Source organism: Xyrauchen texanus, chromosome 3 (genome assembly GCF_025860055.1).
Source record: "Xyrauchen texanus isolate HMW12.3.18 chromosome 3, RBS_HiC_50CHRs, whole genome shotgun sequence".
Classification (NCBI taxonomy): Eukaryota; Metazoa; Chordata; class Actinopteri; order Cypriniformes; family Catostomidae; genus Xyrauchen; species Xyrauchen texanus.
Window position 1 is genome coordinate 52107942 of NC_068278.1, and position 27696 is coordinate 52135637.

The 27696-nt window shown below is 38.4% G+C and overlaps 2 protein-coding genes and 1 long non-coding RNA gene across 5 annotated transcripts in view; 2 read left to right on the forward strand and 1 right to left on the reverse strand.

Annotated features, from left to right (window-relative positions):
• Positions 1-338: 338 nt before the first annotated feature.
• On the forward strand, positions 339-8997 carry LOC127625942 (AP-3 complex subunit mu-2). Of its 2 annotated transcripts, none has more exons than XM_052101447.1 (9): positions 339-455; positions 906-1203; positions 3059-3230; positions 3336-3473; positions 3597-3682; positions 4662-4795; positions 4953-5160; positions 6224-6368; positions 7786-8997. In XM_052101447.1, the coding sequence occupies exons 2-9, from the start codon at positions 931-933 to the stop codon at positions 7884-7886; spliced, it is 1257 nt and encodes a 418-aa protein (XP_051957407.1). In that variant the 5' UTR covers positions 339-455; positions 906-930; the 3' UTR covers positions 7887-8997. The 2 variants fall into 2 exon arrangements, with proteins under 2 accessions (XP_051957407.1, XP_051957399.1); XM_052101439.1 differs by lacking the exon at positions 339-455 and adding an exon at positions 592-837.
• A 4108-nt stretch (positions 8998-13105) lies between these two features.
• LOC127625892 (methylcytosine dioxygenase tet3-like) overlaps positions 13106-27696 on the forward strand; it is a 47281-nt gene continuing 32690 nt past the window's right edge. The window contains exons 1-2 of one of the 2 annotated variants that reach the window (XM_052101335.1): positions 13106-13978; positions 24977-25033. In XM_052101335.1, the coding sequence (XP_051957295.1) occupies positions 13613-13978; positions 24977-25033 (423 nt within the window). In that variant the 5' untranslated portion in view covers positions 13106-13612. Of the gene's footprint in view, positions 13979-24218; positions 24542-24976; positions 25034-27696 lie in introns of those variants that run through there. The other variant, XM_052101350.1, reaches the window with a different exon arrangement.
• On the reverse strand, positions 13704-23864 carry LOC127626000 (uncharacterized). Its single transcript, XR_007968392.1, has 3 exons — positions 23629-23864; positions 13888-13969; positions 13704-13811 (listed from the first exon to the last, which is right to left on the reverse strand). It is a non-coding gene; the product is annotated as an uncharacterized LOC127626000 (long non-coding RNA).

Below are 27696 nucleotides of genomic sequence, written 5' to 3' on the forward strand. Positions count from 1 at the left end.
TGCAGTTTTAAAAATATTTAAAATGACAGTTTTGTTTTAAAGAGATGTCGTTATTATTACCATTTATCGTTTTAATTGGAAAATGTTGTTTTAATCATGCAATATCTAATAATGACTTGAGTTGAAAAAAAAAAATGGTTTCAGTAGAAAAGCAATATAGCTTTGAACAACGTAGCCCCTTTCTAGGGAGCATCTTCTCCAGAACCAATAAATGAACGATGTACATAGACGCTTCCGTGCCTTCGAGCATTGTTCTATTCGCTTCCGTAGTGTTTACCAATAGTAACTGGAGTGGGCGTGTTCTTATGCCATACGCTGTTTGCTATTGGTCGGTGCCAATGACAATCATGTTTTTTTTCCCTCGTCTCAAAATAACGGAGTAGGAAGCAACATCTCTTGGTCTGCTTTTTTTTTTATATTGTGGAAAGTGTTAGAGGAACTACAATCCAATTATCGTGAGTATTGTTTATGCTTCATAGTTACAATAATATTATTTACTCCCAAAGAAAGGGAATTGCTGATTGAATGAACCATGTTAATCCTCACCGGAGTTTGTCACAAGACAGTCCTGTGATGCGAGAGGGGAGGAGAAAATATGGATGCAGAATGGATGCGGATGTGATCCGGATACCCACCTAACCAGCCTTTCCTATTGCTTCAGTCTAGCTTGCTGCGTGCTATCTTAAAACTAGTCTTTTATGCAGTAACAAGATAGTGCTGTTGAATATTAAATGAGCTCAGAGGCCTATCAGTTACCTATTATAATGTTTGCAGGCGTCGGCTCGAGCATTGCCTGAACGACATTAAGACCTAACCGGCTTCAAATCTGCTCTTTCAGTATGTAATATGATTTAGAAATGTAATATTTCACTTTGTGTGTGATGTTAATTGTTTTGTCTTTCCAGCTGCATCGGTTCGAAAGCTGTCGCGATGATCCACAGTCTATTCCTGGTTAACGCATCGGGGGATATCTTCTTAGAGAAGCACTGGAAGAGCGTGGTCAGCCGATCCGTATGCGACTACTTTTTCGAGGCTCTGGAACGCGCCACGGAACCGGAGAACGTGCCCCCGGTCATCCCGACCCCGCATCACTACCTGATTAACGTGCTTCGCCACCGCATCTACTTTGTAGCCGTCATACAGAGCGAAGTGCCACCTCTGTTTGTCATCGAGTTTCTCCACAGGGTTGTGGACACATTTCAGGTTTGTGGATTTTCATTAAATACCCCTTTCTTTGAATCTTCCGTTGCTATGGTGAGATATCAGGTACTATAACCCATATTACTTAATCATTACCATAAACATATTCTATGATATTACCATGGAACTTGTCCTAAAATCAAGGAATTACCTTTCCAGCTGAAATAATAATAATAATAATAATCTCAAACCAGCCTGAAGTGGTTTGCTGGTGGTGTAAGATGGTTTAGCTGTTGGGCTAGCTGGTGTCTCAGCCTCAAAAGCTGACAAGTCCCCAATATTAATCTAAAACCATCAAACCAGACCAGCCTGACCAGTGGAAACCAGCTTGGTGGCCAGCTAAGTAACCCCTAATGCTTTGTTCTGTAAGTGTACTGCTCTCCTTTTCTGTCTAAAAAGCATAAAACTAAAAGGACTTATACATTCTTACCTTTGTTCCACAGATATCCTATAGTATAATTAAATAGAATGCTGATACCAAAGTGGTTAATAAAGCAGCATCACACGAGTGTATGTCCAGCTATCAGCATGGCCGTCGGCATGAGGCTGCAAGCCGAGTGCCTCAGGTAATCACAGTGGTGCTGATAGATGGGCAATACAGCACAACTGTGAGTGTGAGCATTACTTTTATACAGCAGTTCAACAAACAAGTAAATTAATTAGTAGGAAAAAATGAAGAACTGTCCCAAAAAACAAAAACACTTGTGTGATTGTCTTGTTACCGATCAGGATCTCCCATTGCTATTTCGAAAGATGCACACAAGCCTCAGTTATTATTTCGAAAACCACACTTTAGAACTAGTAATGACAGCTTGGGCTATTTCTAACAAGTTATTGGAGAAACAAGGATGTATGTGTGTGTGTGGGGTGTGTGTGAGATAGAGAGAGTGACTGAGCATGTGATTGCCTGCGTCTTACCAGCTGTTAGTTTAACTCTATTCCTCAGCTGTATTCTGGTAGTAATCTGCTCCAGTTGTGGAGTGATGCTGCCATATGCGCTTTCGTAATTATCCTATTTTTCTCATGTTAAAGTGTTTTGGTGTTGGTGAGAACACATGGAGGATACCAGTTTCATTCTTGTAAATTTCTTTGGGAACACTTATTATGACACAGACATAGAAAGCATACTCTCCTCCACCATGTTGTAAGTTTACATCCTCTCCCAACTTGGAAACGTTTATCAGGTAGGCACCCTGAGTGTGTTTGATTAGTCTGTTGTGACTTTCAGCTGTGATTGGCAGTAATGCTGTAGCTGTTAGTTTAACTCCATTTCTCTGCTATAGTGTAGATTTAATCAGAGAGATCATGGAGTGAGAGATACTTCCGGATTAAATTTACGCACTGAGTGAGTTGCGCACACGTTGACAAACTGTGTGTTGTCAGTCAGTGCGTAAATTACACAAAAGGCTGCTGGCTCAAATCTTTAATGTAACCGAGATGAATGAACATTCACATATCTACACTGCTCTTACATGTTTGGAATGCCATGAACACAAGTGGAGTGATAAAAACAGTAAAGTGTCCCAGTGCTGATGGTGTGAGCTATCAGCACTCTTGGAATCCTCTCATGCTATCAGATTTGATGACCGAAACTAAATGTTGTGTAAAACTTTATAATAACTTTCATTAACATTATTACATTGTTTAGCATAAAAAATATTCTGAAATATAATTAAAATAGAAACTTCAAATGTATTTGTTAATATTTGAATGTTCATGAACTACTTATCAGTTAAGCATTGTCATGTTTGTAAATGACTCAAGTTATTATAAAGTGTAATAACTTACCACAAATGTTGACCTATTTTAACCAGTGACTTCTCAAAACACAACAAATGTGTTTTATTTTCCCCTTTAGGACTATTTTGGTGTGTGCACAGAGGCAGCTATTAAAGACAATGTTGTTGTGGTCTATGAGTTACTTGAGGAGATGTTGGATAATGGCTTTCCTCTGGCCACCGAATCGAACATCTTAAAAGAGCTCATTAAACCACCGACCATCCTACGAACAGTGGTGAACACCATCACAGGTAGTATTTGTGTTATTTCATGGTATATCAAATATCTATCAAGCTGAGGCTCTAGAATGCCTTCTAATAAATTCTCCTTTTCCTATCGGTCTTATCTGTGCACAGGAAGTACTAATGTTGGTGAGCAGCTTCCAACAGGCCAGCTATCGGTGGTACCATGGCGGCGCACAGGTGTCAAATATACCAACAATGAAGCGTATTTTGATGTGGTGGAAGAGATCGATGCAATCATTGACAAATCAGGTGGACTGTCCTCTTATTTAGTGGTATCTGATAACATTCTATAGATAAGAACAGAAAATGCAGATGCCTTTGCTGTCAGTACAAATAAAAAAAAAATGTCTTCTTTTTTTATTCGCCCCAAAGGCTCTACTATCACTGCTGAGATCCAGGGAGTAATAGATGCCTGTGTGAAACTTACTGGGATGCCCGATCTAACCTTGTCATTTATGGTGAATCCATTTATTTATTTTTTTTACACATGCTGAGAGCAGGGTTACCAATGTCTGATACCACGCTGATTTGTGTGATGTACTTTATTCAGAGAAAGAAAATTCAACAACATCAAAAAATGTGTGTTATCCATTGACAAGGCTGTCTGAGGATGGTTACCTCTTTACACAAGAGTGAATAGAGTGAACTAACACTTCTGTTAATCAGCCAAGCAGCCACAGTTATTGGCCAATGCTCATAATCTCTCAATAGCCAAATATTGAATGATTAGATGGCCTGACTAATATTTCGGCCAATCGCTATTTATGTGTTTTTTTTCTAAGACAGCACATCAAATTCCAAAAGGTTGATCTGACAATAGGCATAAAAGTAATCCATATAACTCCAGTGGTTTAATCAATGTCTTCAGAAGTGATATACTAGTTATGGGTGAGAAACAGATCAATATTTTAGTCAATTTTTACAATAAATTCTCCTCCCTGTTCAGTCAGTCTCCACTTTAACTTTCACATTCTTCATCTTGTGTTTTGGCGATTCACATTCTTGATGCATATGCCTCCTACTGGGCATAGAGAAGAATTTTTAGCAAAAATGTATTTAAATATTTGTCTGTTTCTCACCCACTTATCATATCACTTCTGAGGATATGGATTTAACCACTGCAGTCATATGGATTACTTTTATGCTGCCTTTATGTGCTTTTTGGACCGTAACATTTTTGGCACCCATTCACTTGTATTGTGAAGACCTGCAGAACTGAGATATTCTTATATTATTATAAAAATCATAATTTGTGTTCTGCAGAAAAAAGAAAAGCATACACACCTGGGATGGCACGAGGAAGTGTAAATGATGAGGGTTATTTTTATTTTTTGGATGAACTATCCCTTTAAATTCAAACTAGTAATTTTATCTACCCATCCTCATATACCTCGATTTGTTTGCCACCTCCTCCTTTCTCTCTTTCTTGTTCTGTAGAACCCTCGGTTGCTGGATGATGTGAGTTTCCACCCCTGTGTGCGGTTTAAACGTTGGGAAGCGGAGAGAATTCTCTCCTTCATCCCCCCAGATGGCAACTTCCGCCTTCTCTCCTACCACGTCAGCTCTCAGAAGTAAGAATCTCCCCAACATACTCCACAAACACAAAGAATCCCTTTACAAGTAATTTTACAGTTACTAATACTCTCAGGACATATATTGGATTCTTTACCATTCTCAAAGTTTGTAATATGCATTTGTGATTGAATAATTTCTTGTTGTATTCTTCAGCCTGGTGGCCATCCCAGTGTATGTGAAGCACAACATCAGCTTCAGAGAAGGCAGCTCTCAGGGCCGCTTCGAGCTCACTTTTGGCCCAAAACAGACCATGGGTAAGGCTGTGGAATCTGTGCTGGTGAGCAGTCAGCTGCCTCGTGGCGTCCTTAACGCTAACCTCAATCCTTCCCAGGGTACTTACACTTTTGACCCTGTCACCAAGGTACATAAGTGTTTATTATTCTCATTGTTAATTCTTCTTTATGTGGCTCTGATGTTCATGCCAAGTTTACTGCAAACATTTATTCTGTCATTACATGTCAGAAGAGTATTCTTGAGTTTGCCAATTTTTTCCCTCACGTGATGGTTTGCTGTTTTATTTTTCATATGCAAAGTTAAACTGATAGTTCACCCCAAAATTACAAATCTCATAATATACCCCCTCTCATGCCATTCCAGATGTGCATGACTTAATTTATTCTGAAAAACACAAACAAAGATTTTTAGAAGAATATCTCAGCTCTGTAGGTCCATATAATGCAAGTGAATGGGGTCCAAAAAATATCAAAAAAGCACATAAAGGCAGCATAAATGTAATCCATAAAACTCCAATGGATTAATCCATGTCTTCCTAAATGATCCAGTTGTTTTTGGTGAGAACAGAACAAAACTGACCAATTTTCACAATAATTCTTGAAATCAGCAGTCTCCTTGGTGATCATGATGTCATGACTAGAGACTGTAATGGCAAGATATAGGGTAAAAAATGTGTTACATATTGATCTGTTCTCACCCAAAATCAACTGGATCACATAAGATTTGGAAACCACTGGATTCTTATAGATTACATTTATGCTACCTTTATGTGCTTTTTGGAGCTTGACCTACAGAGCTGAGATGTTCTTCTAAAAATCTTTGTTTGTGTTCAGCAGAAAAAAAAGGTCATACCATCTGTGTGCATGGGGGTGAGAACATTTTCATTTTTGGGTTAACTATACCTGTAAGGGTTTCTCTCCAATAAGCTGTTGTAATGATGGGATTATTGGCATCAATAAATGTACAAATATTTAATATAAATTCTTTACAGTTGCGCAAATGCATGTAGTGTTATCCGTGTTGGTTTCTGGTTAAAAATCTTAACCATGAACGGTATATTAAATGTAATGCTTGCTTTTCAAAAGTACATTCATCACCCAACATTTTGATTTTAGTTTAACCTAAAAATGTAAGTGTCAGTAGCTGCATATTTACAGTATGTTGCAATGGTGAATTTGTGTTGTGTGCAGCTTTTGTCATGGGATGTGGGTAAAATAAACCCCCAGAAATTACCCAGTTTAAAAGGCTCAATGAGTCTCCAGGCTGGAGCCTCCAAACCTGACGAAAACCCTACAATCAACATCCAGTTCAAGATTCAACAGTTGGCTATTTCAGGTACATTTAAATTTATGCATTTGGCAGACGCTTGTATCCAAAGCGACTTACAGTGCATTAAGGGTATATACATTTTATCGGTTTATGTGTTCCCTGTGAATCGAACTCATGATCTCGCCATTAGCACCACCATGCTCTACCAGTTGAGCTGCAGGAATAGGTACTGTATCTCTCAACACACAACACCCATAGACCACTGACATTAAAGGATAGGTTCACCCAAAAATGATAATTCTCTGACATCTACAGTCAAAACAGTTCACATCGCTTCAAAAGACATTTACTTTAGGGTAGGAAAACATAAGCCTCGGCTTCAGCCTACTCCTTTTTTTTTTTTTTTTTTTTTGGTTATTTCATTGTAAATTTAAAAGTAAATTTAAAAAATAAAATAAATATTTTTATAAGTAAAATAAAAAATAAAAAAAAATAGACATGGATTAAACCATTTAAATCGTACGGATTACTTTTGATACCTTTATGTCATTTTTGGAGCTTAACCTTTGTGCATCAATAAAAAAAATTACTCAGACGTCCTTATAGGACAAAAATGTCCCCATCAAAAAAACGACCATAATAATATTATATATTAATATTATTTTCCACTTTCAATTAGTAATTTTTTTTTTAACCAACATCATTCCAGATTTTTTTTTAAATACACTCAAAAACATCAACTTCAAAAAACTGCCATAAAATGTTATATAATAATATTATCAATTTCAATTAAAACGAATTAAAAAGGACCCACTCTTTCCCCAAATTAGCCAGTGGATAATGTTGAAATAGAGGTACCGTTTTGTTAATAGTTTAAGGAACTGTTCTTAATTAAAAAGCATACAGTTCCACATATTGTATGGAGCTCACAGCAGCTATTATGGATTGCATTTTTATTAAAATATGCTTAGACTTTTAGTTCATTTTGTTTGGGATGTTTATTGTATTTCTTAAGTATGGGCAGTAGAAATGTGCCACAATGGTATAAATATTGATTACATTAAAATATCTAATTAGTCTGTTAAAATATCAAATTTGCATGAGATGCCTCAGAGCTTTCTGTTCTGGGAAATTAACTGGGAATAAAATAAATTGACCTTCAGTCAGTAAATTGTTTCTCTATTATCCCACTGGAAATGTTTGGTTGTGGGTGGGGATGTAATTTTAAATAATTTTGCATTCTGAATGAATGGAGACCATTCGTGACTTTTACATTGTCTGACCACAAGGTGGAGCCAGATGTTTTTTCTTTTTGATACCGATGTTTTGACAGCTGTGCCACTTAAAGACAACACCGCAAGCACATTTGAACTTGTCATGGATTTCAGTGTGTTCAGCATTCACAATCCTTCCCCAAAGAGACAACATATACAATATAGGTTTTGCAACTGATATGTTTGCTTTCCACTTTCTCATCCAACAGGTCTGAAGGTAAATAGGTTGGACATGTATGGCGAGAAGTACAAACCTTTCAAAGGCATCAAGTACATGACCAAGGCCGGAAAATTCCAGGTCCGAACCTAGATGAACTCTCTCTGTTTAAATTCCAAAATGAAAACAATTGGGTTGCATCAAAACGGGCAAAGAAGAGAGGAGGAGCAAGTTCGAGTAGATACGTTTCCTTCGGAAAGCGTTTCAGAATTGATGCAGGAAAATGAATAAGACTCTGTCTGCCATTGTTGGGAGTATATGACTCTGCGCAGATTCAATGTTGTTGTTAACACTATCAAACGTGCTATTACAGGTCCTTTCCAGGTTAAAGGGACAGTAATTCACTGTCTTTGCATCCAATGTTTTTGCAGTCTTTACCTTACAGTTGCATGACAGATAAGGTATCTTTCCTCTTAATCTTCCGACTCTTTATTTCCTCTTTTCGTACCCTTTCTTGGTTTATTCTTTTTTGTCTGTTGTATACATTTGTCCTTCAATACAGCTCTGTAATTCCGTCCTCGCTTTTCGAAGGTCTCATTTTTTATAATATTGAACTGTAGTGTACTCTGTTGTTGTTATGTATTGATTTTTTCTCTCCTCCTCTGAAAAGCAAGTCTATAAGTGACTCATGCCTGCATTGCAGAACATTAATCATATGCTCCCATTAGACTGATTTTGACCTCCGTCCAAAATGGTCATGTGCAAAGTTTTACTGCATCAATTCCAAGATGTTTGCAGCATGCTTCATCCAAACTCTCATGTTGGAATGTTGTGAAAAGTGTTTCTAAAGCTATTTATTGGATAACTGACCATACCAATCCATGAAACTATCTGTGGTGCTTGAATGTCCAGTGTCCTTCGTCTTACCCGGAATTCTACTTGGATAGAAAAGTCCTTGGCTAAAATGCGAAACCACATACTACAATACTATTACTGTTTCTTAGTACTAAGAGTAGTATGCGATTCTGAATTTAGCCCTGGAAACAGTCATACACTTTAGCATTTGTCCAGTCATTCATATTGCGAAGCAATTTAAATGTTTTTGTTATGGTGGTTTATGGTTAGTTTATTTACAGCTACTGAATGCAGTATACAATGATTGGAAAATATGTATAGAATTACGTTTTAGCTTTTTTCTTTAGAACTATTTGGCAGACAAATTAAACCGTTTACAGTGCTGTGAAATAAAAGAGTAAACTAACATCCTCAATTTTGGCATCTTGCATTTCTTTACCAGTCAGGAGAACCATCTGCCTGGTTCTAGGATAAATTTGAGAAACATTGTGGTTAAAATGTGTATAATGCTGTTATTTAGATATTAACATAAGAATATGTTGTCAGGTTGTGTAGGCTGCCTAATGTAACATACCTTGGAGGCTCAATAGGCTACTGTGGTTAAGATAAAGTCTGACAACATCACTCCATTAAATTATATCAGCTTTTAAAATTCTGCTAAATTGACATGTAGGCGCGCTACGATGACGTCAGGAAAGTTTAACCCTCTCGTTCCACGGCACTTACTGAAATCCACTCCACAAATTACTTCAGCCTCTTTGTAGCACTTTTCGCCGATCCTTCCTCCTCATCGTCCTTTAACTCTAAAACTTTCATATAATACAAAGACGAGACATATAGGAAAGTTACGGGGTCTGTTCTCTGATGAATTTGTAACCTTTGTCATGGAATTCGCTCTGTCACATCTTGACTGTTTCGTTTTTTTTAAACCCATTCAGCAAATCAAGGTTTCGTGTTTGCAATGTATTTTCATTGTAGCATCGTGACGTTTTAGTAATTTCTTCAAGGATTGTGTATCCTTATACGTTATTCCATTTTCTTTAAATTGGAAGGGACGCATCAAGAAAGTTTGAAGCGCTTGGTAAGTTTTACTTCCTACACTTTTTGTTGCCATACTAGTAAACTTTAGCTGTTATTTCTTATGTTCAATTTTACTAATCCGTTACTAACCTGGCAAGCCGTTTTGTACTATGATAAAAATGCGTATTCCCTCCAGTGAAAGTTGTGTAAGTTTTTCAGTACCTAATGAAGCAATTAGCGCAATACACATCGAATACTGATCACTCTTTCTCGTGAATGATATGATAAGCAACAACCATCAATGCAAACAGCATCCGTTAACTAACGAGTTAACTTGCCCTAACGAGTTTGTTACAATAGGCACTGTGTTGCAAATGTAACCGTGTTTATTTATAACTTTTAAATGTGTTTCTTTGTAACAAATTCCACGTATGCGCGCGCCTGCAGCGGTACTTAACGCGCCCCAGGGTGTTGTTTTCTTTATGCAGAGGGGGGCCCTGGCTGATGTGTCGTTTTTCTCACCCCTCAAAGGAAAACTGTCACTTGTTTGTCAACATAAATAGGAAAAGCTAATACAAACGTTTAAGTATGTCAATTTAGGTTTCATCGCGGGTTTTTAACACCTCACACTGAACCCTTGATTTTTGCCGCCAGTTAAAGCGCCCGCTGAATGAGGAGCCACGTGCTCAAGAGCGCGTGCAACACTCTTGGGTCTTGACTATATTTGGCTGGTGCAATATTTCGGTTTTGCGAGAATATATATATATATATATATATATATATATATATATATATATATAACCTGGTTGATAATCATTAAACCTATACTATGTCAACAACCATAAATATATATATATATATATATATATATATATATATATATATATGGTTGTTGACATAGTATAGGTTTAATTTACCCTCGCTAATGATGTTCAACCAGGTTGCTTTTGCTTTATGCTTGTGTTCACAAAAGTAGTTATTTCGTTGGATAGTCACTTACAAACTCGTTTAAATGGCCTGACCCACGTCACGTTCAGAGTCACGGGTTTAAAGGCGTAAATTCGGTTACAACAAAGTAAATGAATCGTAAAATAGTGCGTTTATTTGAACACTTGCCATACGTTCTGTTAAACCAACAGCAACCAACACTTAAACACGCCCAAACGTTATTTGGTTCACTTTGCAATCATTGTGTTTAAGTACTGTAGGCTTGACACTTTAAATGATACCTTAAATGTGAAAAGTCATACTTGCCTTAGCGGAAGAAGAGTGGGCGTCTTTCAGGTTTTGTTTAGTTTTTTTGTGTAGTGTTGTAACATTTTTAGGCTACCGTAATATATGCGTTGCTCTATAACCTAACATAATTACTTTATTGAACCATGAAACGACCCACGGCGAGAAAACGCTGTTACCTCGTAACGATTACTCTACAAATAAATGACTCGACCGTGAGAATAATAAGGACTCCTTAACGACCACAAACTGACGTGTAGCGTAACTATACAATACCTTAATACATGCACAATACGTGAGCGGCGTGACCCGTAGCTGCCCTTTAAATATTTGCTTCTATTGACGGTCGACTGGAACAAAGAATGTCGAACGAAAGTCCTGCATTCAGAGATGGCAAACAAAGAGAGATAGAGAGCTGTCTCTTGGGGATTCGCCATTCTAAACAAGCATTTTCTTACATTTCACACGTAGCTTATTAACAGTAGCCTATCTTTGTGTCTTCTCTGTTTTTTTTTACATCATTAATCAGACCACTATGAGCATTCGCGTTTCAGTATTGACATAAAAAGCTTTCATTTGGCAACATTAGACAGATAGAGGGATGGAAACAGTATATCATGCCACTTTTTACTGGTTAAAGGGATATTTCACCCAAAAATTAAACTTATGTCATCATTTACTCACCCTCATGTTGTTCCAGACTTGTATGACTGACTTTATTCGTGGAACACTAAAGATGATGTAAGGCAGTATGGTTGTGTTCCACAGAGGAAACTAAATTCATACAGGTTTGGAACAACATAAGGGTGAGTAAATAATAACAGAATATGTCATCTTTGGGCGAACTGTCTCTTTAAAATAGACTTGCTTCTGATAGATCTAGAATTTACATGTCAGAGCTTAGGTATTTTACATTACCCAATATCACTATGTGTAGACAAAATACCCTGTATAATTACACAGGGCTTGGTAAAAATATAGATTTTCTGATGTATCATGATCTTAATAAATCATTAATGTATGCCAAAAGAGTATTTAGCAGAGACCAGCCAATTTTATAAATTTTATAAATGAATGTGAGAGAATTTGAACGGTCAACGGATGTAAGATGGGAAGTCCCATCTTACATCAACTGTCAGTTAACACGTTTGCGCATTAGATATACAAGCCAGGAATTATTATTATTATTATTACTTTTATGATTCCAGTGTTGTCAGATTTGACTGGCTATTTGAAATATTTTCTTTGATCGTAATCATGACCAACCATTTTGGAGATTTTGGTGTTTCCCCAATTAAGTAGAAAGGAGCTGCACTGTCATTACTGGAAATAGTTAACAGAGAACATTCCAAAGATGTCCGCCAGAGGACAGGCTTCTTAGAAAGACTTGTGCTATGTTCGAATATCCATACTAGCCTACTATATAGTATTACAAAAACTATATAGTTGCTATGTAGTTTGCCAATGGAGAAGTATATCCTAATTCTAAGTATAAACGAAGCAGTAAACAAGAAATAACCGGATGAGCCATTATTTCCAGTAAGATCGACTGGACACTTAACGATTCCATAATCCCTCAAGAGCTGAGGTGTTGGTGAATCATGCTAAAGCTAAAGGAACAGTGGTGAATCATGAGTTGAATGGATATTCTCAACTGTAAGTGCTATAAATAGCAAGATAATTGTTCCTTGTGCATAAATGGTGCTTGTTTAACAAAACCATATCAGTTAGTTTTCGCGGTTGTTATTATGTCATATGGTCAGGTCAGGAGACAATGCCCACGTCCCCAGATGAAGTATTTTCTGAAGCAGGTTCGAGTAGATATGCTTCCTTCGGAAAGCGTTTCATACTACTTGCATGAATATTTAAAAGAACTTTGCGGTTTACTTGCCAAGATGTGTGTCCTCAAATACAATACATACTGTTACATTACACGGTTTTGGGTGTAGCTCATGTATACGCTCAACCAAAACACTTCTTTAAGACACTCGCTGAACTGCCGGCATTCTTAAAAAGACAGTATCATTTATGCTGTCTGTATTGATTTGTAGAATTTATGTTCTACAAATCAATGAAACTTCTTGTAGTTTTAAGTAGTACAAATTATGCATGTAAACAATAAACATGTAACAAAATATAAATAAATCTTAATATATGCAATTTCAAGACATTTATTTATGGAATACATGGAAGTTCATAGTTTTATAATGTACCTAGTTAGAAGATCCACTATATAATTAACAGCATTAGCTGAGAAAGAATTTCTTTCATATGTAAGCAAAATATACATAATTAATGAAATATATGAATCAGAATAGAGAGAATTTAATTGAATTGGGAAATCTATATCAATAACAAGCCCTTAATCTAAACCACTTTTTTCTCTCTTCATTATACAGTCCCCAAACTGCCTTCAGTGGCCATGACTTCAGCTGGTTTCTGTCTGCTTCTAAATGACACCAAGTTTGACACTTCGGGTAACACAGAGATGCTCCCCATCACCTGCGGCCACATTCCAAATTTACCTGTACTGGCAGGTGAATGACGTCATGGCCATCTCCTCAAAGTAGGGAGTTCGTCCTGTGGCCGCTATCACACTTTTTAACTCATTGTTTACTTTCCCTGTAGCCTGTGTGGCCCTAACACAGCACTCACTTTATGGACTGCTCTGTGCGGTGCTGTAAAGAACGTAATTTTTTTAACCTTATTTGTAACCCTATACTGGCCACTTGTAACACTCTCTTTTCCTGGAAGAGAGTAGGTCCCTCAGTATGCACAAGTTGAGGGGAGGCCCTGGTCCTCCCATCCAGGATATATATGAATTCTCTCCGGATGAGGAGGACCCAAAAGTTTTTCTCGGGGCCAGGATTGCAAAGGTGGTGTCCCCTGTGGAAAACTACATCAGGTCTGAGCATGAGCAAGCAGGCCTCTTCTCCTTGCCACAAATGGAGGACCAGGAACTGATGGAGCCTGTGATACAACAGAAGAAGAAGCGTAAGAGATGTGCTGTATGTGGTCCTTGTATGCGGAAGGAGAACTGCGGTACCTGCAGCAACTGCCTGAACAGAAAGGTTGGCCACCAGATCTGCAAACTGAGAAAGTGTGATGAGCTGAAGAGGAGAAAGAGCCTGTTGGAGGTAAACGATCAGATCATAATGAAATTCTCTTATTATACATAATATTTACATTTAAGCATTTGGCAAAGACGTTTTATCCAAAGCGACCAGTGCATTCAAGGTATATAATTTATCATTATTTACAAAACATAGTTCCGGTCTTGGATGCTGATTGGTTTATAGTCAGAATACAGTCATCTAAATAGGAATCGGTGATCGGACTTACTATTTTGACCTAGTGTATGCTAAAATGTGCATCCCTTTGACACATTTCAGGAGGGACCTGAGCCATATATAGTGACCAGAATATCATGCGAGAATTGGGATAGACTCTTTTGACTCTGCAACCACCTAAATCACCCTAAAAACCTTATAGCAATGCACTAAAACCTATGCGTAACAAAAAGGATAATAATGCTCTGGATACTTCCCACAACCTTGTAGCTATAGTTTTTGCATGGGCAAGCACTACTCACATTTTCTTTAGAATATGTACAAATCTAGTTATTATAACTAATAGCAGACCACTAAGGCTTTCAATAAGATTTTTTTGAGTGTAGCTTGGATTTTTTTTCTAGTATAACACTCAAGAGGTGGTGCTGCAGTCATCAGTCCTGTCTATAACCTGTTATTGGTCCACCAAAACGCATTCCCCCACTGTCCTGTCTTAACACGTCTCCATTTATCCCTTCAATCTTCCCTAGACTATAATGACCTAACAGTATGATGGAAATAATATGGGTCAGTTTCCTAAAGATTCTAAAGAAGCTTAACTGTTTTTGTATGCATTTTATGTGTCAATACAATGAAAGAGAAAATGCTCTGTGCATTCATTTACATATGATACATATTATAAAGCTAAAATGTGCAATTTTTGTGCCACTAGCGCCACCGAATGGAATTGCAAAAATAAACTGTTCTCAAACAGCCTTGTAAATGCAGACAGATAGTCCCACCCCCAACTCACATCATTGGTTGAGTAGCTTGTTTCGGCTGGACTGGTCCCTCCAAACAAGTTTTTTTTTAAATCAATCTTTATATGGCTTACTTATAGTTATCTCTGCATATTTAGCTGGGATAGAAGAAAGTATTTGAACGCTGATACATTTAAACGCATCATCTTTTTTGTATTACATGTTACTTACACATTTATTATACAGTAATAGTAGTTTATCGATATCAGTAACAGTTGTCTCATTAATTATTTTGTACTATACTTTACTAACAAAAGCATACTTTTCATACAGATGAACATAAATTCTGTTTGTTAAGGAGCATGTTAGTCTTTGCACATTACTTTGGGAGGTTAGTTAAGCCTCTCTTTGTTTTATTGTTTGCAATGTGCTTTTTTTAAGAGACAGCTGCTGTAGTGTCTTTTTCCAGAATGTTCACATATATCAGTGGGTAATTATGCACTTTTGTATGAAGCTGGGTAGACATTTCTTGTTTTTTCCACAGAGCAGCCTTTTGTTTTAGGTCTGTAGTACAAAAAAAATTAGGAAAAAAAAAAAAGAATCAACTTCACTGTATTCATCAGTATGCAGGCTCTAGCAAATTGAACACATTTTTGAATATTTTGAAGAAAATGCTTGCCCATGCCATGGTCCAAATCACTTAGACCACATTTACCCCTATTCTGATGGTTGATGTGAACATTAACTGAAGCTTCTGACCCATATCTGCATGATTTTATGCACTGCACTGCTGCCAAACGATTGGCTGATTAGATAATCGCATGGATGATTGTTGGTGCCAGACAGGCTGGTTTGAGTATTTCTGTAACTGCTCTAACAGTCTCTAGAATTTACTCAGAATGGTGTCAAAAACAAAAAACACCCAGTGAGCGGCAGTTCTGTGGATGGAAATGCCTTGTTGATGAGAGAGGTCAACAGAGTATGACCAGACTGGTTCGAACTGACAAAGTGTACGGTCACTTAGAGAACCACTCTCTACAGTTGTGGTGAGAAGGATAGTTTAGGGTTGGCACGTTTATATATATATATATATATATATATATATATATATATATATATATATATATATACACTCACCTAAAGGATATTGAACACCTGTTCAATTTCTCATTAATGCAATTATCTAATCAACCAATCACATGCAGTTTAGGGGTGTGGTCCTGGTCAAGACAATCTCCTGAACTCCAAACTGAATGTCAGAATGGGAAAGAAAGATGATTTAAGCAATTTTGAGCGTGGCATGGTTGTTGGTGCCAGACGGGCCGGTCTGAGTATTTCACAATCTGCTCAGTTACTGGGATTTTCACGCACAACCATTTCTAGGGTTTACAAAGAATGGTGTGAAAAGGGAAAAACATCCAGTATGTGGCAGTCCTGTGGGCAAAAATGCCTTGTTGATGCTAGAGGTCAGAGGAGAATGGGCCGACTGATTCAAGCTGATAGAAGAGCAACTTTGCCTGAAATAACCACTCGTTACAACCGAGGTATGCAGCAAAGCATTTGTGAAGCCACAACACGCACAACCTTGAGGCGGATGGGCTACAACAGCAGAAGACCCCACCGGGTACCACTCATCTCCACTACAAATAGAAAAAAGAGGCTACAATTTGCAAGAGCTCACCAAAATTGGACAGTTGAAGACTGGAAAAATGTTGCCTGGTCTGATGAGTCTCGATTTCTGATGAGACATTCAGATGGTAGAGTCAGAATTTGGCGTAAACAGAATGAGAACATGGATCCATCATGCCTTGTTACCACTGTGCAGGCTGGTGGTGGTGGTGTAATGGTGTGGGGGATGTTTTCTAGGCACACTTTAGGCCCCTTAGTGCCAATTGGGCATCGTTTAAATGTCACGGCCTACCTGAGCATTGTTTCTGACCATGTCCATCCCTTTATGGCCACCATGTACCCATCCTCTGATGGCTACTTCCAACAGGATAATGCACCATGTCACAAAGCTCGAATCATTTCAGATTGGTTTCTTGAACATGACAATGAGTTCACTGTACTAAAATGGCCCCCACAGTCACCAGATCTCAACCCAATAGAGCATCTTTGGGATGTGGTGGAACGGGAGCTTCGTGCCCTGGATGTGCATCCCACAAATCTCCATCAACTGCAAGATGCTATCCTATCAATATGGGCCAACATTTCTAAAGAATGTTTTCAGCACCTTGTTGAATCAATGCCACATAGAATTAAGGCAGTTCTGAAGGCGAAAGGGGGTCAAACACAGTATTATTATGGTGTTCCTAATAATCCTTTAGGTGAGTGTATATTTAGTAGTGCTTGCTTTGGTGAACATCACTATTACTATTGCTCATACTTAAGGTTAGGAATTTGAACCAATCTTCTGCCAGCTTGATGGTAAAACTTTGCAAACAAATCCTACAGATTTACATTGAATGAGAGTCCCAAGCCATATCTAGGGACCAGAATATCATAGAGACTTGGGGTAGGTTTTTTTAGGTAACATTTAGGTAAGCAATCACCTAGCAATGCTGTAGTTTCCTCCCACAACACCCTAGCAACCACATAGCAATGCCCTGGCAACCACCCACAACATCCTAGCATTGCTGTGTTGAGTTTTGAACTGGCAAGCAACACTCCCATTTTCTGCTGAAATGTAAAATCTAGTTATTACAACGGTTGTTTTTATTTACTAGCTTAGATCAGACCAAGGATCAGGTGCATTAGATTTAAATGGTCTGTGTGTGTTAGGGTCACCCATCCCCCTCATCTCCCCCACCCTCTTCCCCATCTCCCTTCACTGAGCACATGAAAGAGACCGGCACTAAAATCTACCATGGAAGTCTCACGTGTGCAAAAGCAAATTCATTAATAAATCACTAAATACTGGGAAACCCGGCAAATTAAATGGTAACTAATGCAAATCCACATTCACAACAGATTTTTAACGCTTGTAATTCACATTTGTTCTTATTTTGAGTACCTACCTGTGGATTTTGTGTGCTAATATTTGATGGCATCTAATTTGAGATTTAAATGGGTAAGACCTTTTTTTTTTTTTTTTTAGAGAGAGAGTATGAGGACAACAGATCTTGTTTTGTTACAGTGTCCAATCTGGCCATATTTCATTATCCTCTTTAGATGACCTTTGCACTATACCACTAGCTGACTTCACAATTGCCTGGCAACCAGATCAAATTGTATCGTTCCCTCCACCAATCAGAGTTTGCGCCAAGTCAGAATGAATGCACACCCGGTGTGCATGACAGGTAGCAGCACTCAATAATGCTAATAAACCCAAACCAGTCACTGAACGAGAATGATTACTGTGGCTCATGACTGTCTGCTGTATATGTTAAGAAAATATACAAACTTAAGCACAGTTTTGATCTAAATGATTTCAGACAAATACACATATTTAATATGTTTCAATGAAAGGTTGTTAATCTAAAGAGGGCTCTTTACAGTTGATCATCAAAGCCCATATTGATCTGTGCATTGCTAATGCAATATGGTACCTCCTACAAAAACTGATACATCAGTTTAGTTTACAGCTAATAGAGACCGTCATCATGGCTGATGTCTCTTTCATGATTGTAAACACTACAGAACACACTTCAGACCCTAAACACTCTTAAATCATAAACTATATTTGCAGTTTTGAGGAATGTTTTATAAGTAATGCATTGTTTTATGTTAATGTTTTTTACCGTCAATGAGCTGAGAGACTCTCACAATGGGAACAGTGTGTACGGACTTGAAGATTTACATTTTAAATTATTTGTTTTGTTTTGGAAAAGCTTTTTTCTTTGCATGCATCAACTTTACCTCTTTTTAGATCTTGTGTTGCTTGCACTATTGATCACTTCACTGATTATAATGGTAGTGATATAGTTTTGTTGCATTGTGTCGCTCTTTTTCAGTGTAGAGATGGTGTCACACACACTGCATAATCCTACTTGGAAAAGAGGTTTCCTATTGTATTAGTCAGTATATTCAGTAAACAGAAGAATGAATCGTATGTATTTGAAATTATATAAAACCTGGGTATTACAGGTGCTGGTCATATAATTAGAATATCATCAAAAAGTTGATTTATTTCAGTAATTCCATTCAAAAAGTGAAACTTGGATAATGTATACATTCATTCCACACAGACTGATATATTTCAAGTGTTCATTCCTTTTAATTTTGATGATTATAACTGACAACTAATGAAAAACCCCCAAATCAGTATCTCAAAAAATGTGAATATTGTGAAAAGGTTCAATATTGAAGACACCGGGTGCCACACTCTAATCAGCTAATTAACTCAAAACACCTGCAAAGGCCTTTTAAATGGTCTCTCAGTCTAGTTCTGTAGGCTGTTGACTTGACAGCTGTCCAAAAGACGACCGTTGACACCTTGCACAAGGAGGGTAAGACACAAAAGGTCATTGCTAACGAGGCTGGCTGTTCACAGAGCTCTGTGTCCAAGCACATTAATAGAGAGGCGAAGGGAAGGAAAAGATGTGGTAGAAAAAAGTGTACAAGCAATAGGGATAACCGCACCCTGGAGAGGATTGTGAAACAAAACCCATTCAAAAATGTGGGGGAGATTCACAAAGAGTGGACTGCAGCTGGAGTCAGTGCTTTCAAGAACCACCACGCACAGACGTATGCAAGACATGGGTTTCAGCTGTCGCATTCCTTGTGTCAAGCCACTCTTGAACAAGACAGCGTCAGAAGCGTCTCGCCTGGGCTAAAGACAAAAAGGACTGGACTGCTGCTGAGTGGTCCAAAGTTATGTTCTCTGATGAAAGTAAATTTTGCATTTCCTTTGGAAATCAAGGTTCCAGAGTCTGGAGGAAGAGAGGAGAGGCACAGAATCCACGTTGCTTGAAGTCCAGAGTAAAGTTTCCACAGTCAGTGATGTTTGGGGTGCCATGTCATCTGCTGGTGTTGGTCCACTGTGTTTTCTGAGGTCCAAGGTCAACGCAGCCATCTACCAGGAAGTTTTAGAGCACTTCATGCTTCCTGCTGCTGACCAACTTTATGGAGATGCAGATTTCATTTTCCAACAGGACTTGGCACCTGCACACAGTGCCAAAGCTACCAGTACCTGGTTTAAGGACCATGGTATCCCTGTTCTTAATTGGCCAGCAAACTCGCCTGACCTTAACCCTATAGAAAATCTATGGGTATTGTGAAGAGGAAGATGCGATATGCCAGACCCAACAATGCAGAACAGCTGAAGGCCACTATCAGAACAACCTGGGCTCTCATAACACCCAAGCAGTGCCACAGACTGATCGACTCCATGCCACGCCGCATTGCTGCAGTAATTCAGGCAAAAGGAGCCCCAACTAAGTATTGAGTACTGTACATGTTCATACTTTTCAGTTGACCAACATTTCTAAAAATCCTTTTTTTGTATTGGTCTTAAGTACTATTCTAATTTTCGGAGATACTGAATTTGGGATTTTCATTAGTTGTCAGTTTTAATCATCACAATTAAATTAAATAAACATTTGAAATATATCAGTCTGTGTGTTATGAATGAATATAATATCCAAGTTTCACTTTTTGAATGGAATTACTGAAATAAATCAACTTTTTGATGATATTCTAATTATATGACCAGCACCTGTATATACTGAAAAATATTTTGTATATAAAATATATTCATACGGTATAAAGATAAATACTAAGAAATACAAATACTTATAAGTCCCTATTCTGCTGGTCAGAGTGGATTGTGAAGGAGGTTAAAGCAATTTCCAAGTAGCATATTTGAACATGTTGATATTTAGGTACATCTAATTTATTATTCATCTTGCCAGCATTGCAGGGAGAAAATTAAGGAAAATACTTTATTCTTGCTCGTGAGTTGCTTATTAATAAATGAATATGGAGGTCACGTGATGCCATGCGAGAAACAGATGTGTGAGCGACTAGCTCGGCACACTTTGCAAATTGTTTTATTAGTTTCAAGTTATAATCCGGTGAGATTCGATACACCCAGCTACATATTTGTTGACTTGGAGGATCTCGCTGTAATACGTCAATCGATTATGACGATGGAAACAAAATTATCTGAGAAATTATAAGAGTGGCAGATGTTGAGAAACGGATAGATTATCTGGAGTCATCGGAAAGGGAATTATCCGTTAATGCACTAGCGACCAAAATAGACGTGTAACGCATTTTGGAAAAATTGGAAGATCTTGAAAATAGGAGCCGAAGTAATAACATACAGATTGTTGGAATTACTGAGCATGAGGAAGGCAGAGATATGGTGAAATTCCTAGACTCGCTCTTCCAGAGTCTGCTCGATATAACAGGTCATAAGCTGGAAATTGAGCGAGCTCGCAGATCTGCTGAGGGGAAACAGGCCCTGATCAATTCTGGCCAAATTTCTAAGATCATCCAATAAAGATCATGTGTTGCGCGAGGCGAGCAAAAGAAAAGCTTTCTTGGAATAATTACAATATTTTCTTGTTCCCGGACTTTGCAAATTCGACAAGAGAGAAATGTGAACGATTCAAGGAATGTTAGAAACTCTTACAAATTGGGGCACCCCATAAAAAGAAAGAAGGTTATTTATTTTCTTAAGCATAAGAAATGTGATAATGTTTCTTCAAGAAACACATCTTTCCTTGGGCATGTTTTCTTTAGTGCTGGCTCAAGTAAGAGCAAAGGAGTTATTACATTGATAAGTAAGCATCTTTGTAACAGGGCAGAGGGTGGGGCTGGGTCGTGATTATACACACCCTGTCCCTTATCAGGCATATTAAGCCTCTGAGAGGGATAAAGGCCGACTGTGGATGGTGGTGCGACAGATAGAGATCATTTACGGTCAGCTGACCATCGTGTGTTTATGGTTGGGTATTTTGTTTAAGTTTATCATTAAAACTATTATTTATATCATCAAGCCGGTTCTCGCCGCCTCCTTTCCATTGAACCCTTAACAATCTTCAATAAAAATTTCTCAAACAGATTAAAAAGAAATTAGGGAGAATCATAATTGTTTTAGCAGAAATTCTGGGGCAAAGGTTGGTTTTGGCTAATATTTACGCACCTAACGTTGATGATCAGGGTTTTTTTAAATTCATTTTGAAGGGATGTTGCAAGCCGCTGGCACCCCTCATGATATAATATTGGAAGGAGACTTTAAACTATTGATGGACACAGTCTTTGATCATAGTGAAGCAAAAGTTTGTGTAGCAACATTGATGCATCACAGGACGTGTAAAACCTTGGTCTTGTAGATATTTGGTGAGTTTTGAACCAATCTGGTAGGAACTATACATTTTTTTTCATCAGTCCATAAGATTTATTGTTGAATAGATTTCTCTCTCTCTCTCTTTCTCTCTCTCTCACTCACTCTCTCTCTCTCTACAAATCATTTCATCTGTTGTGGATTGTTCAATTGGAAACATCTTATTGTCAGATCCCAGCCTGGTGAGTTTAGAGATGTTGCCATCATAAATCATATAGTTGATTGGGGGGGTGTCACTGTTAGGATTACAACAATTTTATACAGCCTAAAGGGGATTTGCTTTGATACTGGCTGAATCACCTGGTCTGTCGCGAGAAGTGAAGAAGGTTAATGACCACTTAGTTGCTATGGCTTGCGCGACAAACCAGGTGATTCAGCCAGAATCAAAGCAAACAAATGAGATAACATCAGGATAATGTAAATTGCTCTGGATTCATTTGCAACACCATCTCAAACATAGTTACCGTAACATAACTAGGAACTATTTTCGTCAAAGATTTCTTAGAATATGCTTTTCAGATTCTATTTTACAAAACCACTAAATTAAGTTCTCATTGAATGCTTTTTATGATGCTACTTATACAAAGAGAAAACGTTACACGGCAATTTTGTGCCAAAGCGCAGCCTTTCCTAGTCTTTTGGTTTCTGCAAGCCAAGTCTCACATACGCACACACGGTGGTACAGGAACTCCCACGCTGCGTAATCCACTCTCATCACAACTGCTGCGTCACTCAACGTCCGCTTGTTCGAAAGCCTTTTCCTTAGCGAATGCTGTCCTCCACTCTCTTCTTACATTTGTCTTTATGATAGCTACAGTTTAGGATGATTTCTGCTTAGAACAGAGAAAAACCCTAAAGCAGTATTGTAAATTAGTGCAAATGAAAGCAAAATCTGTCTACGCATAACATTTATATTTTTGATTTTGTTGAATCAGTGTAATGTTTGAATGCAATTGTAGTTGTTATTTTCTGCTTTTTTTTTCATAAATGGAAGTGCGTGCAATAGGAACCCTCATCGATGATATCCACATTTGTGTTTTGTTGTTCAAAATCCTCAAAATAACAAATAACTTCAGCACTTGGTCGCATGTCTGTTTAGTTGGTATTTGTTGGTCTGGCCAGCAGAGGTTGTAGTCTATCCTTTTTGACATATAGTCTTTGCAGTTTTTTTTTACTACAGAGTGCTTCGTAGTGATATTTTAGTCCTCGTAACTATGCATGGTATGTACTCACAGTCTGTTCAGTTGGTAAATGTGGAGTTTAACAACTGCCAGAAAGGCTAAAAGCAACTTTGATCAAGTAAAAGCAAAAATGTTGTTGCTTTCTGATCTGGTATTCATAATGGTCTAAAAAAACAAACGTTTGTGGTTGGTGTAAATTTAATTATTTGCGTGCCTGTATTTTCTTCATGTTTTTCTTGTTTAGTAATGTGTGTCAGCTATGTGGTGCTGTTGTCCGTCACTTACTAAAGAGGATTGGTTATTTGTGTCAGTGACATTTTTCCCTTTTGTTATGGTACTCCAGGCACAGTGTGCACGTGCGCAGTCCAGTCCAGTTGTTGCAGGCAGCCGAGACACAGATGGTCTTCAGTGATACCACATTCCAGAGGCATTGTTTAAAGAAGGCAAACCGGGTTAGATAATTGACAGCCACAGTGCGCGCTCGCGCGAGAGAAATATCCCCCTCTTAAATGCACACTTGCACAGACTCACATGCACACACATTGTTCACAGCACGCACCCCCTTCTTTTTTTTTTCCCTTTCTGCATCCCACCCTCAAACTCTTTGTCTATCTCTATCTTTCTCTCTCTCTCTCCTTATCTATTTCACCCTAGCACCAGAATGCATACTCTACTCTGATTGGTGGAGCACCTCTCTTTGTGAGCTATCTGCGGTGTGACGTTTCCATGCGTGTGTTTGTGTGTGCATGTGTGTGGGTCGGACCGGGCAGGGGGGGGTTTTCACATCATGTATTCTGTTAGCTTTTTCATTTGGAGAGCGAGCGACGGGGGAAGGGGGGAGAGGAAAAGAAAGAGAACGAGGAGGCAATAGTGCAGCAGTGATAGCGATCACACGGCCTTTAAAAAAAAAATGCTCATGTGTATGTGGTCGAGTCATGAATTGGAGGAAGTGAGCAAGGGAGAGAGAGAGAGAGGCAGAGAGGGCGAGAACGAGAGCGTGTGCTAGAGCTAATGTAAAACAGGATTAAGAACACAAGATGGCTTCCTGAATGGACAGATAGCAAAGGAAGAAAAAGAGAGAAGAAAATAAATAAATAAAGAGAGAGAGGCAGGGACATAGAGAGAATGCTTTGGGTCTTCTGATGGGGATACCTCTTGCCACTGAAGAGCAGCACACAAAGGAAGCAAGGCTTAGTAGGTAAATATTTATTACCACAGGAAAAGTGACGGACAGTTATGGCAGATGGGGGGGGGCTTTTCTTTTGGGGGGGTTGGGTAGTTACCAACTGAACACCGGGTTGTAGAATGGCTGGGGTCAAAAACAAATGGCTGGCTTGAGCTCATTGTTGAATGTCTTTATTATATATAGGTATTGGCAGGACTTCATAAAAATGAAGGACAAAAATAGTTCATTTGATTAGACTTTTATATTTAAAAATTTGTAAATGATCCCTTTCATAATTAAAAGCTGTTTCTGACTCGTGTTATTGCAGCTTGAAAGATCAGTGTAGGTTAAAAATATCATTGGTCTTTTTAAGCTTTTTGTGATTCCAATGAATCTTTTTTTTTTTTTTTTTTTGTTATTTATTGTTGCATGTTCCTAACCCATTTTCTTCCTCTTCTTTTTCCAAAGGTGGAATATTTTGAAGACATAAAAGCTCGGTCCATTATCCCAAACCTGGCTAAAGAGGTAAGATACATAACCATTTTGCTGAGCTTGGCCAAGTATGTCTATATTTGATATTCTTCATGTTGCCTGGTGTTTTCCTAAAAGCATGGCTTTTGAGCTGCAGTTGATGATTTGTGCTTTTGGTGACTCAACAGGCCCATTGCGTTCCCAGATGCAGATTCGACTGCAATCTGAGCGACAGCTGCAATAAGACATCCACCTGCATGCTGCAGGTGTGACTTGGTGTTTATGGCCTCCGTATCTGCGTCGTACTTCCATCACAGTATTGAGCCAGAGTCTGTTGCAGTGACACAAGATGAGTTTTAGTGTTTAAAATGCCTTCAAGATTCGGGCAGTAATATGAATGGTGGTGTAAATCTGGCAGGTACAGGCCTTGGTTTAAAGAGACCCGGGCTCTGCGCTCATTGGAAGAGAGGGAGGCGTGAGATTCGCCTGGCAAAGAAGAGAGTAGAGGAGGAGGTGGCCTTTCTCTTTCTCACTTTGGCTCTATCTCACTCTCTCGCTCTGTCTGTCAGTCTGTCTGTCTTCCTTTTTCTCTTCACTCTGTGTGGCAAGCCCGGGAGCAGAGAAAGTGTGGCGGGCGGGACTGCCAAAGTTTGCAGTCATCTGAGGTAAAGGGAGTAAAAGTTATTGGGTCACATAAACACACGCATGCGCAGTGACGCCGCTGACATTTGTTTGTGTCCGTGTGAGCAAGCACGTGGCGGAGTGTTTATGGACATGAGTAACACATAGCATCTGACTCAACAGACCTTGAGAGTTTTGATTGCGAGTTATAAGCGATACTCACAGTGAATGCGCAAGATTACCCATAGGTGTAATCACGACAACTGCTTCGCAGGGTCAATTTATTGCAGTAAAATCAAGCAGACAGTCTCAACAGCACCGGTGGTATCGGTGTTTGTGCTCTGGCAGTTCTCCATCAGAATCTGCTCTATACATCACTGTTATACTTAAGATATATTTTATTCAGTTCATTTCTAATGGATCCTATTGACTCTTATGGCCTTATAATGAAATATATTTTGCATCAACGCTAAAGCCTTATTACGTACACGCACACAGTGACTTACACAACCACACACAGCTGAAGTATCTTTAAATCTTGCTTGCGTTTGGTCTCCAAAAGCAGTGTTTCCCAAACCTTTTGTCTTCGGTATTCCCACGGTCCCATCGGTAAGGCTCAAGTTCCCCTTCATCGTCAACAAATGAGAAAAGAGTTCCTTTTAACTTGTATTGGATTTCCTTACAGAGAAACTAAATGTGTTAATATGATCACATTTTATGATATTGTTTTTTTATAAATTCAGGATCTTGATTGTGATCTTTTTTTCTTGCCAGCCCTTATGCTTGCAATTCTCTGTTTTATAGGTTTAACAATCTAAAATTAAAATCTTTCCAGGTACCTACTGGGGTACACTTAAAATTGGTTGGTTATCACTGTCCTAAAGTATTGGTTTTCCAAACTGTTCATGCGGCTTACCAGTTGGCCAACAAGCCCCTCATCTGTGGTGGATTGTTGTCTTTAAGCCACAAATTGTCAGTTTGCTGTGAGAATATGGCTTCCATGATATGTTTATTTGTTTTCAAAAATACACACTTTGTGAAGACCTTGGATTGGCATTGTCAAGCTTTGTTAGGCATTTTGTTATGATAAAAAAACTTTACGTCACCACGTGGTATAGCATGCGGTGACGTTAAGTGGTATGTTCTGATGTTGTACGTATTCTTATGTAATTACTCAGCTCTACCGAGAAAACCTCAGATATCGTGGACTGGCCACATAAAACAAAACCTATGACTATGAAGGTTATCCAAGGCTCTTTGGAGAGGAGAAGAAGAGGTGTTGATTCTGTGTAGCATTTCTTTCCTTTGGCTCGACTTTCGATTGACGTAATGCAATTGTGGGGATAACCATAATATAAAAGCTCTCTGAAATTTACCATAAAAACTGACTTTGCTCCACAGCCACAGTAAGTGTTTGATCTATGAATCAAGATATCACCCCATTTTTTTCATTTAAAAGAGACTTCAATAGTTGTATGGGAGGAGCCACCACATTAAAGGGCTCATGGAAATTGTGTAGTAATGGGTAATTTCTAGGTGTGCAGAATCCCCTAGCGTGACTGGAAAGGGTTAACACTGACCTAGATTTTGTGGCAACAGTGAGTGGCAAATGACATCACGGCTGTAATTATAGTTCAGACCCGCCTCCGAGGCTGCTCACGTGATGTGGTATTTGTGTATGTATATGTGAATGTGTGCTTGAAAGGGGAAATGGTTTGTGAGTGTGAGTGTTTAAAGGTAATGTGTAAAGCAGGAAGCCGCCTGTTTTCATTTAATCGGTACACATAAAATGACGGCCTGTGCTCAGGCATTTTTGTTCACTGTAACTTATGGCTCCAAGTTGAATTTATATATAGGCTGAAGTTTTTTTTAACTGTTGAGAAAACAGAATGTTAAAAATGGCATTGTCAAAACGCATTGTCATCCCTTAACACAGGACTAGTTTCACACAAGCGACAGTCAAAGCATATTGTTTGCATAACATCATGAGGTCTGTTTTGTTCCCCATCTATCGACCTAACTAAACATTCTAAAGTCCAGTGGACAACCTGAGAATGATTTATTTGTAAATATCATCATTTTAGTGGCACATACTG

Excerpts from the sequence above, each read along its gene's own strand:
- LOC127625942 (XM_052101447.1), top strand. The coding sequence starts at position 931 with ATGATCCACAGTCTATTCCTGGTTAACGCATCGGGGGATATCTTCTTA. Across the intron at positions 3,474-3,596 it reads TGCAATCATTGACAAATCAG|GCTCTACTATCACTGCTGAG; the intron begins GTGGACTGTCCT and ends TTCGCCCCAAAG. Across the intron at positions 3,683-4,661 it reads ATCTAACCTTGTCATTTATG|AACCCTCGGTTGCTGGATGA; the intron begins GTGAATCCATTT and ends CTTGTTCTGTAG.